The following is a 17528-nucleotide window of genomic DNA, read 5'->3' on the forward strand; positions in this document are numbered from 1 at the left end:
AATTTCATGTTGAAGTAGATTTTGTAGAGTTCCAAAAACAAAATGCACACAACTTTGGCTAAGAGCTAAAATATTTCCTCAAATATTTTAGAAGGATAATTAGAGCACAACTTAACCAAAAGCAGTTCATAAAAACTCAGAAGTGATCAAATGCTTGTTCAAAAATTCTAAAAATTCATATTCAAACAAGCGTGTATAACACTTATAGCAAGTACGAAAGAGGAAGTTAAACTCTTTTTAGAAAAGAAATTTCAAGCTAAAAATTTGCTTTCAATTTGGTAAAGAAAAGAAGTGGTGCATTAGAACAAACCAATTTCCACTAAACAAGGGAGCTCTCCAAAACCTCATTTAAAATAGCGCATGCCAACTTTAAGAACAATTTTTGTCAAAATCGAATAATGGTTTCACTCTCAATCAAGCAACAAAAAATAAATTCCGTTTAAAACTTCTTATAAGAGAGTTCGAAACTTCTTTAAAAGGTTCAAAACAAGACTCCAAAAGTGTTCTTGAAATCACTATCTCAGAAGAACATTCAAGAAGTTTAAAATGTACTAAAAAGGAGTCAAGCCTTGCAAGAAAGGATCTTAAATTAGAGTAGTTCAAACAAGATCCACTAAGCATGAAATATCAAACAAGTTTTAAATTGATCCAAAAGAATACAAAAGTCATAGAAAAGACAACTCAATCATTTGTAATTTTTCAATGATAAATCTTTAACTAAAAACTCTTGTAGAGATAATGGGAGAATAAACAATGTACTATCCTGAAACGAATCAAACTGACCCACATAAGAATGAGATTCACAAGAGGGGACAGACCAAGATCAATGGTAATGTTCACAAAATGTAAAAGATTAGTTAAAAACAGAATCACGTATAACATTCATAGAGGTGAAAAGCTTAAGAAGGAACCAGTCCGTTCATAAGAAGAAAGCTATGAATCCAACATTTTCAAAAGAACAACAATGGCATAAACTATGTAGTATGCTAAACCAAACTCAATTCAAAATAAGTTAAGTAAAGCTTATCAAACGAAACTCAACCGGAATAAAAGCAAAAAAATTCTTTCTTTCCAGTATTTCAGAAAATATCCAAATACACAATCAAATAAAGATGTCCATTGGAACTATAGTAAAATTACTAGAAGGTCAAAATTTACTTTTAAAATAAGTACAATTGCGTAAACCAGTAAAAGTACAGGCAAAGTATTAGAAAGAAATAGTTGTTAAACTGTATAAATAATTTCAAAGTCTCATATATAGAAAAGCATATATCTAATCAACAGCAATTTATAAAATCTCAAAATTGGCTGTGATCACTGTCAAGTAAGAGAAAAACTGAATCAACAATTTCTCAAAGAATGGACTCAGAATCCGGAGTTAAAAGTCACAGCACATTAAGACAGGTTCAAGGCTATATCAAAGAATACTTGAATCAAGAAGAACTCAAACAGAGAAAGATAGATGCAACAAAGATCTTAAACCAGCATATGCACTTAAGGTCAAACAAGAATACATATGGATAGAGGAATAGAGTGAAGACATCAAATTACTCTTCAAAAGGTCTAGCAAATAAGAACTTCAAGTTAGGATATGAAAGAACATGTCAACTCGAACAGAATTCAAGACACAACTGAATAGCCTCGAGAAGTAGTTTCCAACTTTTCCAAAACCCGCGATTCGCTTTACTCAAAACTAGGATTTCATCTATGATAACCCATCAGTGCTTTCATATACATATTTCACTAGTATTAAGCCGGCCGAACTTAATATCAGGAATTATGCAATGCAAGACTAACAGCGTTAATCAATAGACTGTCATGTGCATAAAGCTCTAATTCTCGTCATTCGACAAGACCTAATACATGACAAACGCTCAGAGTATGCAACTGAAGCATAGTCAGTCCATTCCTCAGGCTCTACAGGAAGAACTGCTCTGATACCATAATGTAACACCCTAACTACCAAAGCTCACGCTTCCGGCTGCGCGACTCTGATAGGTCGGACATTACGACGACACTTATCTTATTTAATACTAAAATATGAGCCTGTTTGAAACTTTAAACCGCAATACCGCTCCCAAAAACTTTCATCCGATAACATACGTCCATAAATACCATACAACTTACAAAACTCATAAAGAGTACATCCATATATATACAAAAATATATATAAATAATATTACAAACATAATCCAATACAATTCCTATCCCTCTTACAGAATATCTCAAGATAAAGGCGAGGGTACAAATAATAGTCTAAAGCAATACAGAGCATTTCAACCACAACTAAAAGAACTCTTCGTAACTTCTGCGCCCATATCCTGAAAGGGGAAAAATGTAGGGGGGTGAGAACATCATCCTCGAAAGGGTTCTCAGTAGAGGGTTTTTGGGAATTACTGTAATAGGATACATGAAGATAAACCGTACCAGTGATTAATAACCTTCTTATGCCTCTTTTCAAAAACACGGTTTTCAATAAAAGTAAAGTCAAAAATCTTTACTGAAAGAGGAACCATTCAATTCTCAAAACTCAAAAGCCTTTCAAAACGGTTTATCTATGCGGAACTAAAATAGCCTTTCATAATTTTATCCCAAACCAGAAACACAAAACCGAAATCAACCATCAGTTCATCTCTTTCCAACCACGGCCCTAGGCCCAAACAATCCAACCAACAACCAGTCACCACAAATCCAACAGAGTCCCAGATGCAAACACAGATAGGAAGTTCAAGCACAAACAAACAGTTATTACAAGTAGAACAGTTAGCAATTAATCACATAGGCAAACCAAGTATAATATGCACACCCAACCAATGTCACACAAATGCATATGATGCATGCCTGTCCCTAGTGGCTGATGATATCATCTGTCGGTTATAGAGCCAACCCGACAAGTCCTGGTAGCTAACCATTGGACTGTCCCTCTGTCGTGCATCCCCAACTCGAGTTGTACTCATCATAAACTTGATCATAATCATGATCCATATCCATCACCCTCACTGGTGAATATTTACGGGGGCGAGCTCATCCGGGCCTTTCACAGTGCCCGGCCACACTTACGACATAGGGTCAACAGAGTATCAAGTCTCGACCCGGAGCACGTGGTGGCTAGCCACTGCTACTACCCAGGGAAACTCGTATATCAGATAGTGGAAGTGCAACATTCACATTTATCAATGATTCAGCATAAACATGCATTCAATCTCATCCATGGATCAACATCCATCTCAGCCATCCGGCTCATGGTTCAGTCCAGAACCAGCCAATATTCATATCATACACAGCCATTCCGGCTCACGGTTCAATCCAGAACCAACCAATATGTATAATCATACACAGCCATTCCGGCTCACAACAAAACAGCACTTCCACCATTCAACATCATTAAATTCATAAAGTCGGCATTTAAGCCATAAATCATTTTCTCAATTCATTTCACTTTGAAATCGAGTTTCAACTCTTTTCAGTCATGGCTTTAGAAATCTCATTTCTCAAATCATCTCAGGCTCATAAGCCGAATTTACTCAAAGTGAGTTCCCTTTTTAAAACAAAGCCACTCTTGGCATTCTCTTTCCAAAACTTCCAAAACCATGGCAAGTTAAGGATTTGTTTCACAGTATTCAAAATCATCCATCCAACGATGGGATTTTATAACAACAGTTTTTCGGCAGAGTCCCAAGTCTTTAGGGGAGAATAACATATCTCATTTCGCCAAAATCATTTAAAATCATTAAAACATTGGCTTTCTGATTTGAGTAAGAAAATAGGATCTAAGCCAAACCGAGTCACGTAACCTTTACTTCTTTCAAAATCATTTCCTTTACTTAAACAAAACCGGCTTCAATTCCATAATTAAATCTGAAGCGTTTCAAACTGATAAGAGAATCATTTTTGTTGTGTTAAACTAGAGTTCAAAAGATACTTTGAATCTTATTTAAAACGTCAAAATAATGAGGCTCATCAATCGAAATCCAATTCCTTTTAAAATCACGAAAACTCTCCCAAGGGACAATCTTTGTGTTTAATAGAGAAAAACATAAACCCGTTTTACCTTTTAAAACAGCCTCAAAGCAAAATTCTCTTTCGAATGACTTGTACCCAAAGACATACTGTTCTTCTTGGAAAATAAGGAGAAATCATGATTCTCCTTTCAATAATTCTTTCAAAGCATAACTTCATTGCTTTCTTAATTGTTCTAAGTAAAGGTAATAAAAGAAGCCATAATTTCACAATCCTCAAAATAGATAGGAAAGGCATTAAACTCAAAATTCCCCAATTAACATTTCAAATAAGGACTCGGATTCTATAGAAATTTCGGCAGCACCTCCCCTAAAACTTGGACTTTTGCCACCCGGTTCGGGTCCCAACTAAACTGTTTCTCATTCCTTTTCAACAGCTCAAAACCAGAAATCAATTCAAAAGCAAGCTAAATCCAACAGTCGCCTCAGTGGCATATCTCAAGGAAGCCATTTCAAAAATCAACTCAATATCAACCGATTTAACTCATTTCCAAAGCTTTAAAGAATCGGTTCAGCAATAAATCATTTATCAAAACCAAATCAATTAAAGCCACACAGGCTGAATTTCAAGAGTATTCTATCTTCCACATCATCAAAATAATTGACTCAATTCAAACCAATCCTCAACGGATTAAACTCATTTCAAATCTTTAAAGAATCAACTTCAAACATTACATTTCACAAGCCACACAACAATTCGGCCAAACCAACATCCATAGTCATTCGAGTCAATCAAATAATACATAAGGCAGATACAATCACCAAATACACAATATCTCACATCAGTACCCATATGTAATAATTCCAATAATAAACTATAGTTTTTGGAAAGCGCCCCTACCTCAAAACGCAATTCCATAATCCAAACGCCTCATCAAGTCCTTTCCGCCTCAACCCGAACTGACGACAACCAAAACCTCAGCTCACAGCCACGTTCACAATAACCATAGCAACACTAATCGCAACATACAATAATTAGGACTCTATCCCACGTTACCAAAATTCATATTCATTAACCAAACAAAACGAAATACTAACGCGAGGCTTTCTGAAACATACTTATCGAAACGAAGAAGGAACGGCTGAACCGAACAGCGGCGGTCTCTGAACCGGTTCGGCGGCAGCCCGGCAGCCATCTCAAACGACAGCAGCGACCGGACTCCGGCGTTGGTAACTGAAACCCACATACAGAGGTGATAAAGCTTCCGGAATCTTAAACGAATGAAAACCAAATTCAAAGCCCTTACCGGTAGAGTTTTCCGGCGACGGCAGAAGTAGCCAGAGGCTTCGGCGGCGGTCCTGGAAGTCACAGAACCACTCCCGGCGGTCAGTATCACAGAGACGCAGCTCCCTTGTCCGGCAGCGGCACCTGCGACGACCTGAACACTCTTCTGGCTGCAGTTCAGCTTGCCATCACCTGCAGCGGCGAGCTCAGATGGTGGCGGACACAACCCTCCTCCTTACTCGTTCCGATCTCCCTCTCTCCAGCGGCAACAAGGGAATGGCAGATCCTTCACAACGGCGGCGGCAAGCTCGCGGCAACAGCCGGCGACGAGCAGACCGGCTACTAGGCGGCGCGACCCTTTCCCCCATCGCGGCTCTCTCCTTCGCCTCAAATCTGCTCTGCGACGGCGCAAGGACGGCGGCGCAGCTGGATTGGGTGCGGCGGTTCCAACAGAGACGAGTTCCTCCGGCTCGTGCAGCAGCATCGTTGGGAGAAGCAGCGGCGACAGTGCGGCCTCAGGGGGACGGGGACGCCTCCCTCCGCGGATCCTCTCTCTCCATCACATCTCTCTTCAACTGGCGGCGATGAAGGTGATCGGCATGGTGACGGGCTCGGCGGCTGCGTCGCTCTCCTCCCCTCCCCCGCCGGCGAACTGTTTCCTTCTTCCCCCTCTATTTCGTTTTCTTTCTCCCCTTGGGTCTCACTGTGTGCGTGTGTTTGTGTTCATCTGCGCAGCAAAGAGGATGAAGGAGAGACTGTTGGCTGCGCAGCATGAAGAGAAGGGTTTTTGGGGATGGTGTATCAAAATTAGGGTTAGGGTTAAACTAGGGGTAGTTTTGTAATTCCACATAAATTGAGGATAATATAATAATTGAAACCCAATTTAAATCCAACACTAATTATGTATAGAAAATACTATTTGCTCACCAATTTCACAAATTATTTTCAATAAAATATCCAAATCAAATAATTAGGAGTAATATAATTAAATCCTTTATTTTCCAAAGTAGCAGTATTAATATTGAAAATATTAATTATTTAATTCAAATCATATAGAAATCCTTATTATTTCACAACTACCAACTTTATACTCTGAATATAGAAAATAATCCAATAATTGTGAAATTGGATAATAATCATAACTTATCTCAAATCCCATAAATCAAAACTTGCCTTAATTATCTTTAATAAAATGATTTCCGAAATTAAGGCTATAAATAACAATATGATTTGAGACTTGATCAAAATAAGACTTTTTAAAGTTCTGGGTCTTACAGACTACGACCTATATCTGAAAAATAACAACAAAGTATGGAATGAGAACCGGAGGTTATCAGTATGGTAACAGTGCCCAATAATGTAAGATGTAAGGCCCCGGAACGCCGAAGGCAATCCTAGGACTTCACACCAAACCGATATTCAAGCTTAACATAAATAAATAAATAAAGAACTTAAACCATAAACCATAAGCAGGATTTTCTAACTTAGGGGATTTCTAACTAGAACTAGTCACACCGCTGTATCCCACAGCCTTCGCCATCCAAACCTCCGTGCGATCCCATCGCCACCGCCTACCTAACCTCTTCAGCACCAAACAAACACAGATAATGCAAGCAATGAAAGCACAGGTAGAATTCATACATGTAACAAGTAAGTCAAGAAGCAAGTAGGCATATTATACAATTAGGCAAACTCAAGTAATCAAAGCAAGCAAGCATATAGAAGATGCATATGATGAATGTCTGTCCTATTGGCTCGTGATATCACTTGTCGGTCCGTAAATGCCAACCCGACACATCCTCCCAGATGTAGCCTTTTTTGCCATGCCAGGGATATAGTGCCCTGCACACTCATGCAGCAGCTCTTCTGCTACGCCAGGGATATAGTGCCCTGCACACTCATGTAATAAGGAGTTTACTACGCCAGGGATATAGGCCCCGCACACTTCCTGCAGCAGAGAAGGAAATAACCACAACAAATCATACAGCAGAACAATCTGCTACGCCGGGGATATAGGCCCCGCACACTCTCAACATCCAACAAATCATGCGGCAGAAACATCTGCCACGCCGGAGATATAGGCTTTGCACACTCGAAACAACAACTAGTCATGCAGTAGAACAATCTGCTACGCCAGAGATATAGGCTCCGCACACTCTCATATAATCCAATTATTTCCTCATCATCAAATCATCACCAGACATTATCATTCCTCATCTCAAATCACTCTCAGTTATCAATTCTCAATATTCATCAATATCATCATTTCTCTTCGAGTCCTCAACTCATCTCAACCGTCCTCAATTCATAATTTCCATTCCGAATTCATAGTTCCTCAGTTCTCATCTCATATACCAATTCTTCTTTAATCTCCATCCAGCCCATTCTCAGTACACCAGAAACCTAGGCCTCCATTTTCTAATTTTTTAAAGGAAAACCCAACTTAAACCCCTAGGACCTTTCCCATATTTCAATGCTCTAAAATAAGCCCAAGAGTCTTAAAATTGTGTTATAGAAGCTGACAACCTTGTCGGGAAGGTGAAATAGTTGAAAACAAAGTTTAAAATTATGAAACAGGGCGTGTGCATCCGCACAGGGGTGTGCGTGCGCACGCCCAGGAAGATTTTCAAAGTGTGCGTACACACCTGGGTGTGTGTACGCACAGGTACTGATCCTTCCCGACTTGTACGTGCGCACAGGACTGTGCGTTCGCACAGGTCGTAATGCTTCATTGATGTGCGCGCGAACAACCTGTGCCAGTGCTGCCACCAGAGCCCTTTTCCCTGCCTGTGCGTACGCACAGGTCTGTACGCCCGCACAGAATAACATTTTTGCAGGGTTGTGCATGCACACAAGGCTGTGCATCCGCACATATCAGAAAATCCTGAAATTCTGCAACTCTGCATAATTTCAGATTTCAACACCAATCTTTGAATTGTCATAACTTCCTCTACAGAAATCCAAATTTCACAAGCTTTATACCGATTTAAAGGGTGTTCAAAGATCCTTGATTCTAAACCAATTTCAACCAATTTTGAAAATCGAGGCAAAAGTTATGATTAGACGAATTTCACCAAAAATCAACTTTTACCCAAAATCTCACAAACCCAATTCTTACCCAAACCTCAATCCAATACCAATTCAATCACATATCAACCTTACCAAAACAGCGCAAAATTCATACAAACACTCCATTATACCATATCTCATTACCAAATTCATAACTTCCCACTTAATCATAAATCCACTCTCATAATCATAATCAATCAACAACAATCTCAACTACCAACACAAATCCTCATACTTTCCAATAATCATTATCATACTCTCTCCATCATTAACCAAATCTATATCAACAAACCTCCATCAACAACAATAAATCTCACATTCATCATCAACCTTCATAATAATTAAAATACCAACGATCATCATCAAATCATATAATCATTATCATTATTATTCTAATTCCTTCCCCACAACACTACCACAACATCAACCAATCCCCATTAACAACCCCAATTATCAATACTCATTAATACCAACAAATCTCATTAATCATCATCAACCACACTAATCCCATACAACCAACAATTTACATCAATTCACATTTAAATATTCATACATCAACAACATTCAATCCTATCTTAGGGTCAACTAGCCTAAGTGTCCATAAACATTACATATTACATAAAGGAAACTGAAACCATACCTTGGCCGATTCCCAAAATGTTCCAAACATCAAAACGAAGCCACCAAACTTGCTCCAACGCCTCAATCAACTCCAACAAATACCAAAACTCAATCTAACAACACATATATCATCAAAATCAAAACCTAAGATACACAAAACAACTAAATACAAGAGTTTAGTGGAATATTACCTTATCCAACGAGATTAGGGGTGAAATCTAATATTTACCCGCTACTAGAGATCACCTAAACAAGCAAAACAACAAAATCTACTCATAAACTATACATGAAAATGCGCAGAATCTAGGGCTGGAAACTCGGACGTGAAGAGAGAGATCTTACCAGATTTCTTTGGATAGAAACGTAGAGCTCGATGAGAGCTTCGCGTGGTCGCAAACGGCTCGTCAATCGGAGCTCCGGATCAAAAGTTATGGCTCCCGGAAGATGGAGGTGAATAGTAGCACCACCCCTTTCTCCTCCTCTAAGTCCGCGGCCCTCTCTCTCTTAGGGTGGAAAAATGAGCTCAAAGCTCATTAAATGAGTTTATATATATTGGAGATGGGCCCGGTCCAACCCGTTAGCATTTTTGGTCCGTTTGGCCCACTTTGGGCCAAAACCTTTAAGATTAGTGCCCGGTTTTTAATTCTAAATTATTTTTCTCCTTTCAAAACAATAAATCAATTTTTCCAAAATTTTATTTTTCTCAAAACACAGTACCGGACAGGCTTAAACCGGTTCGGCTGCCGGTTCTCGATCTTTCGCAGAAAATACATTTTCTGACTCAGAAAAATTCACTGAAACCAATTTTTCACATTTATATTTTCAAATTAAAACTTCTAAATTTTGAATCTATCTCGGGCACTTAAAATTATTATTTTTATATCATGTGCCTATAATCCGTGTTCTATAGCTGATATTTTGCTAAATCTATTCTTATACAGCAAATCTGATTGCAACAATGGAAAGGATACAATTTTCTTACTAAAGAGATGCAATCAATGATGGGTATTGAGAAGAAAGTGACATAATATAATTCTGCAGTTACTAAAGGTATGAAAAAAAACACATGTTTATTTATAAAACTACACGACATGTTTTAAATGCTATAATGAATTTGACTTGCTTTTAAGGGAGACACCTGTTAATGGGAATAATGTCAATTTCTATTCATTTTAGTACAGATATGGTCATAAACACAATTTTACCCTAAATAATAAAACCTATATTTGAATCTTACCAAATTTAGTTTAGAACATCACCTAGATTGAGTCATTATACTAATCCTTTATATGGTGTTAATTACAAATTTCATTAGATGCAAAAACTACTATTAAACCATTGTACCAAAAATACTAAATTTTTTCATAATATCAAAGAAAACAAACCAATAAACTAATAAAGTTTGTGGTAGTCAGTAATTACCTTGGTTGTTAAGTAACCTCCTTTGTTTATGTAGGATATCATCCGAAAGTAATTTCCATGTGTTTTCCCATACATGTTTTGGTCTAGTTATGGTGTTTGAAAACAACAATGTTGCAAATAGTTTCCTGAGATATTGACCCGACCCCCAGATACTTGCTTCCTCAATAGCATCGATATATTCCTTGTCATCATCTAGAATACCTTGTGCATAACATGCTTCTCTAAATGTAAGGTATAGAATACCGTCAATAGTTCTAATATCCTCAAAGCTAGTTGGGCCTCTCACAAAATTTAGGAGTAATCGAAGATAGTATATTTCTCCTGATCCTGGCGGCACAAAGAATATCCGTCTAATAACTGAATGAGACTTGCGTGGGAACCATTTCCTTAGTAGTGGCTTCCACACAAACTTGGATGGGAATTCTGAATATGTTAAACTCTGAGCCTCACTGTACTTCTTGTTTGCCTGGAACCATCCAAGAAACATAGATTCCTTCACAGAAGCCTTCTTAGCAACATCTTCTAGATTTTCATGATCTTGAAAAATAATAGGTTGCTCACCTGGACCCCAAATATACCACAGAAGGGTCTCTAAAGTGGATTCCGTACCCAAATATTTTCCAAACTGCTTCACATGGAAATATATATCTACAGTCATAATACATGCTAACTTCATCACACTCATCATTCTCTACATCGGTTGTGCCACTGCTGTAAAATGTGGCAGTTACTCGATCGTTTCCTTTATTAATATACTTGAATAAGTACTTGATTGATCTTGATTGGTTGCACCATTCAACGTTAATGTGTGTCCCATATCTCAAAAGAAGCTTCCTATTGTGTGGGACAACATAACGATTGTCAAGTTCAACCCCACATTTGCTAACTGTCTTTCCATCATCTCTTCGCCTGTAAACAGGATATCCATCCTCGTCAATAGTAGTGTTGTTGACAAATTTCTTAGGAAAGTGTCTAATGCACTTTCCATTCTTCATGCACAGTGAGTCTTTCCTGATGCTCCCACATGGACCGTGCATCATGTATTTTTCTACAGCTTCATAGTATAGTGGATCTCTGTCCTTATTTGGTATTTCAGCACTTATGATTCGATCAATATTATCTGCAGTTGGATACTTGTCATCTCGATGTAAGAAGACCAAGATGTGTGCATGGGGGTAGACCACGCTTCTGGAATTCGATAGTATAGACAAATGAAACAATTAAACAAATTTAGTTCACAAAATAACCTTGAAAGTATGAAGTAATTTGATAGAGTGAAAGAGCATGTGGTTTTTAGATTATCCATCGGTCCCCGGTCCAAATTTTGTGCGTAATATAGTTCTTATGCAATGTTCTCAAGGTGAGTAGTTGAGTTGACCGTAAATAATTAAAATTAAAAACCATATCACATTGTACTGGGGGAAATAAGACACTACAATGTTTAAGTAAACTTCAAAATATATTTTAGATTACAAGTAATTTTACCTGCAACGACCCTTCCAAATATATTGTTCTTTCTGATGTCTTGGATTAAACGATCCAATTTGACCTTAAAGGCTCGATATACCATATTAGGACGGTCTTCAGCATTTAGATCCCTATTCTTTAGAAAATCCTCAAGCTCAGGTCACTTAGGATTGCAAGTAAAAGTTAAGAAGAGGTCTGGGTATCCAACAACCCTACAAATTGCCATGGTATCTTGATAGTTCTGTATCATATATCTTGGCCCTCCAGTGAAAGATGACGGAAGTATGATACATTTACCCCTTGATGAAGATGTTGTTTCACCCATCAATACATCTTCACTTATTCCCTTGTACATCTCACACCTAAATTTGTCCTAGTCTAATCGAATGTATGTTAGTCTAGCAGACTTAACCATAGAATATCCATCCACCAAAAATTGTTGGAATAATCTTCTTGAATACAGCAATGGAGAACCATCAGCTAACCTTTCTTGTATCCTAAATGCAAAAAAGTCCTTCATCATTACATCTTCGCGGCCCTTGGTCGAGTTAGTACGTCTTTTGTTAACAGGTATATGCTCCTTGAAACCATCCTCCCCATAAGGAAACAACAAAGGATACTGCAATCTTAAGTAGGAAGGATTAAGCTGATTTATTCTCTGAAGTCTTCCACTTCGAGTCTCGACAACAATATCCCTATCTATTTTTTCGAGATCAAAGTCACCCACAATTAATGCTGCCACCTCGTTTGTTGATGGTAGGTTATACCTTCTACCATCGTTTTCCTGCTTTCCCAACAATCTAAGCTTCACTACCGATGTGGCATCACCATTAATCTTTTGGCCAGCCATACGAAATGCCTTTACCAACACATTGTGTTGGTCCAACATGATCTTCAAATCTCTAACAATGTCTTTGTGAACTTTATCAGTGTTTTTTCCGCTGCAAGACACCCATATAATTTGCCATGTAATTTTGATTTTCCCCCTAAAAATATAAAGTATAAAACAAAAGCATCTCCAACAAAATTATTTTATTCCAAAGATTTATACCTTATTGCTGAAATGCAATTTTCAATCTCATTGTGCGTGTCAAAGACATATAGCTGTGCAAATTTGGCATGATCCCCTTCTTGTGGTATGAGGCTTCCCATTAAATGGTAGTTTTTCCCATATAGAATAAACGTGCGTGGACCTTTACCCTTTGCAACCGTTCGGTCAATCTTATCACCTAGAGAGGTGAATTGAAACATGCTATTGTAGGTCCTAATGTTGTTCTGAAAGTGTTTGCTTCTAGTGTTATTACTAAACAATAAATCATACAACATTTTTGGGGCTTCTTGTAGGTGAGGAATCTCAACTACTTGACCTCCCCCATAGCACAATGTATATTTCGGATCATTTGTGTGTAGTGCTTTTGTATCCTTTTGTCATAGCAAAACAATGCATGGCAATTCTCGCATTCATGGCTTGTATCTCCCATGTGCCAATACTCTGCAACTAAATACATCACCAAAAGTCCAATGTATAATAATGAATGTGATTGACAGGGATGGATCTACGTTAGGGAGTGTGGGGGCAAGTGCCCCATTAAAATTTTATAGAGTTACATGTAGTATATGGGATAAAAAATTATTTGCCCCACTCAATAAATAAATTTAACCCCATTATAATTTTTTAAATCTATCTCTGTTTCTATAATGTATAGAAAAAAGATCTCACTATTTATAATAGTATCATAGTGATTATAAAAATAATTAAATAATAATAATAATAAGATAATTAAAAATTAAGTCAGTAGTTTAAACTTAAGTACTAAAAGCATAATTTTTTTATGCTCTCTAAATTTCTAATTCTCTTTTCTTGCTATTTGTTCTTGACTCTCTGTTTCCTAGTAAAAATCCTTAACTTCATTCTTTAATTTTTTTTATTCAATTAAAGATTTATTTTTATTTTTTATATTTTTAATTCATTCAATTATTTTCATTTTATTTTATAATTATATTGTTGTATTTTTTATTACATGGTTAAATATTATTGAATAATAAGACCCATTAGCAATTTGAATTTTGAAATATAGTAATATTAACTAACAACAGAGAATAGTTAAAATAAAAAGTAAGATCCATATATACGGATATCTATTGATGTTTCTTCTTTTGAAGTTAGTTCTAGTTTTGTTAGTAATAACGAAATCAATTAAAAAAATTAATTATGAATATTTTAAAGAGTTAATTTTGTAATTTTATAAGACATGAATTTTTAAATAATTATTTAATGATATATATAAAAAATGAAATATTTAATTGGTTAATAATGAAAGAATTATTCAATCTTTTTAAAATATCAAATTTAAAAGAATAAAATTCTAAGTTATATGTTATTATTTAAATTACTATATAAGTGTTTTCATTTATTAGTTAAATAGCTAGAAGATTAATTAAATTTTATAATAATAAAATATAATTATAAAATTATTATCATGTTATATATATTTTGCTTCCACTATTAAATTTTTTTTTGGATTCGTCACTGGTGACTGAGATAATCAGCTAACTTATAATACATTTATCTAAAGCAATTTTCAAATTATACCTTCATTTTGAAATGGGGGACAACTTGCATCGGTTAAGTTCTTGGTCCGAGGTCTACCGACTGCAATAATAAAGAAATCAAATCCAAAGTCGACATATGAAGCCTAACGACTAAAGATTTGTACCTTATTTGTTTGTTGTGTTGTGACTTTTTTTTATACTGCCTAAAAGCACAGCCCTGCATCTTCTATTTTTTTCCATTTGGTCTACATCACCTTTATAATTTCCAAGGAAATATTTGGTCAATTCACCAACTATATATATAATTTGGAAAATAGTTTAATTACACTAAAGCCTAATACTTTTTAATTTATAAGTATGGAAATTGATTTAGAATAACATGTACTTACCTCTTCTGTCAACTTCCTTGTATGATGAGTTAACCTCTGTTTTGTCACAATCATGAGTGTTTGGCATGTCACTCTGGAAGCTCCCGTTTGCTATGGTGGTTGTTTCAAAGATAGTGTTTCTTACGTGTGTAATTGCATTGAATACTCTATCGCAAGAGGCTGCAAACAAATACATATTACCAACCTTTTATTTTCTTCATAAGATCACTATTCATATTGTCTTGATCAAATGAACTAAAAAATAGTTAACAAAGTGAAATTTTGATATACCTAGTAGTCTATCTTGCAACTGAAGTGGCCTATTTGACATAAGAGTAGATGTAGTATCTAAATTTAAAAAACAAAAATTAGTGTGTTGTAAATCATATTAAGGCACAAACTTGGAATTTGTCTAAATAAATTTGTGATCCATATGATTTAGTAGTACTACTTTTTATTCTGAACCTGATTGAGTGGGTTTATTAGATGGTTGCCTTCTACCAGCAAGCTTAATAGCTCTTTCTCTTCTATTAATTCTTGTGGTTGAATCAAAGAAATTTTCAAATACTCAAAAAATCATACTCTTTCAAACTGACAGATGTGAATAGAGTTTATAAATAACTGTCATCTAAGACTATTGCCTTTACTCTAGCCATGGTGTATTTTGGCGAACCCATTGTTGGATCTTACTATGCTTTTGAATTAACTATACATAATCCAATGACTAATTGCTTCTATAAGACAATTGGATAGTGGGTTTATTCTTTAAATACATTTCACTGCACTCCATGTCCGTGATCTTTGTTAGGACATTGTCAGCAGCGAGGTTGTTTATATAACAAACTTAAAAACTTCAGCAAAATTACCAATCCTAAAAAATGAACCAAACATTAAAGCTTAGTGTGTGCATACCTTCAGAATTACTCATTACAGGTGGTCTATTCAGGGCCAAAAGTTGTAATGATCCAACTGTTGTTAACAATGGTGTGAGGAAGTTGTGATTGATGGTTTAAAATGCATACTCTCAGAAACTTGCTGATTTTCCTTATTTTCACCCAATATTATTGATTGAGTCGATTTTAAGTTTTTCTTTGTTCCTAAAAAAATAATTACAATCAGATTTCAGTATTAAGACTGCCCTTATTGTTAACATATAATCTGTAGTAGTATTCTGAATAACTTGCACATGATACTAACCTTGCATCTCGAAATCTTTGATACATGTATCAGCTTTTCGTTTGTTTTTTAATACACTGAAACTTCCTTCATCTGAATAATAGCACCAAAAAATACTAATTAAGTAGTTTAAATAAATTACTTTCTCATATACTGCCTCATAAAAATATATTGATATTTTCCAAGCTACTAAATGAAAACTTTATTAATAGTCATTAATTTACCTCGTCTAGGTGACCATATGTTTAGACTGATATGCTTTAGCGGACTGGTTTGTAGTGTTTCATTCTCTCAATCCCTTCTAAAAGTTTGAAATTTCTTCTTCTTTTCATCTATAATACCCTTTCTTCTATTTCTAGCTATCAATGGAGTGTTGTTATCCATTTGAAATGCTTGTCATTCCCACTGTTTCAACATCATTCTAGCATTAGGATTCTACAATATGAAAATATTCAAATACACCAAAGAAAAAAAAGTGAGTGAGTTTTGTTTGCTTTCTTGTGACAACACCTTCTATACTACAAAACTATAAGAATTTGTTGATCTTTAAATTAGAGAAATTATTTAATTTTTTCTAGTTATTATATTTAGCATTGCTAATAAGCTATGAAGAATAAGTAAAATAAATCCCTGGAAGCGTTAACCACGTAACTTATTTAGCATTGTATAATACTTCTTGCATTTGCATCCTTGTTTATGTGTTGATGTTGGAGTAAGATTCCAATATCATTTATGACTTTCAAGATCTTTCTTTATGAGCTGAATGTGAATGCTGAGAATAAAATGAAAATAACCTAGATAAAATGCCTTACACTTATCTATGCTTTAACTACATTAACCCTCTTGTGGGATGCTTTGGTAAGTAAGCTTGACCCAACTATGCTTGGGTGGAATTTCGATTTATGTGACCTTGGTGTTTGATTTATCTTGTGATAAAGACTTCTTATAATAAAAAATATATTACAGGACTTATCAACTAAAAACATCTTTATTATATAATATATAGTATAAAATGATAAATTTGTTCCTATTCTTATCCATCCGTAATCACTACTAGAAAACTAGTTATTACAGATGGATATTTCCGACGGATTTTATCCCATGGAAATACAGATGAAATTTCAGAGATTTTTTGTCGGAAAACAAAAAAATGAATTAGCATAAATTACAGAAAAAAAACAGAATCCGTCGATAATTCTGTCAGTAAAATTAAATTTTTTCATGAAAGATGATTACAGACGAAAAATCTGTCTGTAATTAAATAGACAAAATGCTGCGTTTTATTAAATTATTACAGACGAAAAATCCGTCTGTAATTTAAAATTTTTCGTCAGAATATTGAGTTAACCCTAATTTTATCACCACCCTATCGAGCTCCATTTACACTCCTGACCTATGAACTCATTTTCACCCTCATCCCTCTTCAAAGGTGTCGTCGAACTCTTCTCCTCCAGTAGAAGGTGCTGTCGCCACCTGCGGGGACAGACGGTGGGTGCCTTCGTCATCTGGGGAAGCTCTACTCGGCCCTCTTCGCATCATTCCTCCTCTCCTCGCCGTCGCACGAAGTTCTGAGTTGAGCTCGTGGCGTCGCCATCGCGAAGGGTTCCT

The 17528-nt window shown here is 35.9% G+C and overlaps 1 protein-coding gene across 1 annotated transcript; it reads right to left on the reverse strand.

The window, feature by feature from the left end:
* Nucleotides 1-10345: 10345 nt before the first annotated feature.
* On the reverse strand, nucleotides 10346-15672 carry LOC148565796 (uncharacterized). The gene is made up of 7 exons (XM_088487235.1): nucleotides 15657-15672; nucleotides 15036-15092; nucleotides 14766-14924; nucleotides 12875-13052; nucleotides 12285-12764; nucleotides 11028-11544; nucleotides 10346-10981 (listed from the first exon to the last, which is right to left on the reverse strand). Exons 1-7 carry the CDS (start codon nucleotides 15670-15672, stop codon nucleotides 10346-10348), a joined length of 2043 nt encoding a protein of 680 aa, XP_088343361.1.
* Nucleotides 15673-17528: the final 1856 nt, after the last annotated feature.

This window comes from Arachis ipaensis, chromosome B5, assembly GCF_059453495.1.
Source record: "Arachis ipaensis isolate K30076 ecotype BB chromosome B5, ASM5945349v1, whole genome shotgun sequence".
NCBI lineage: Eukaryota > Viridiplantae > Streptophyta > Magnoliopsida > Fabales > Fabaceae > Arachis > Arachis ipaensis.

Coding starts and splice junctions, on each gene's coding strand:
- LOC148565796 (XM_088487235.1), bottom strand. Junction 12,765..12,874: donor AATTGCATTTCAGCAATAAG/GTATAAATCTTT, acceptor GGTGTCTTGCAG/CGGAAAAAACACTGATAAAG. Junction 10,982..11,027: donor AGAATGATGAGTGTGATGAA/GTTAGCATGTAT, acceptor CATGTGAAGCAG/TTTGGAAAATATTTGGGTAC.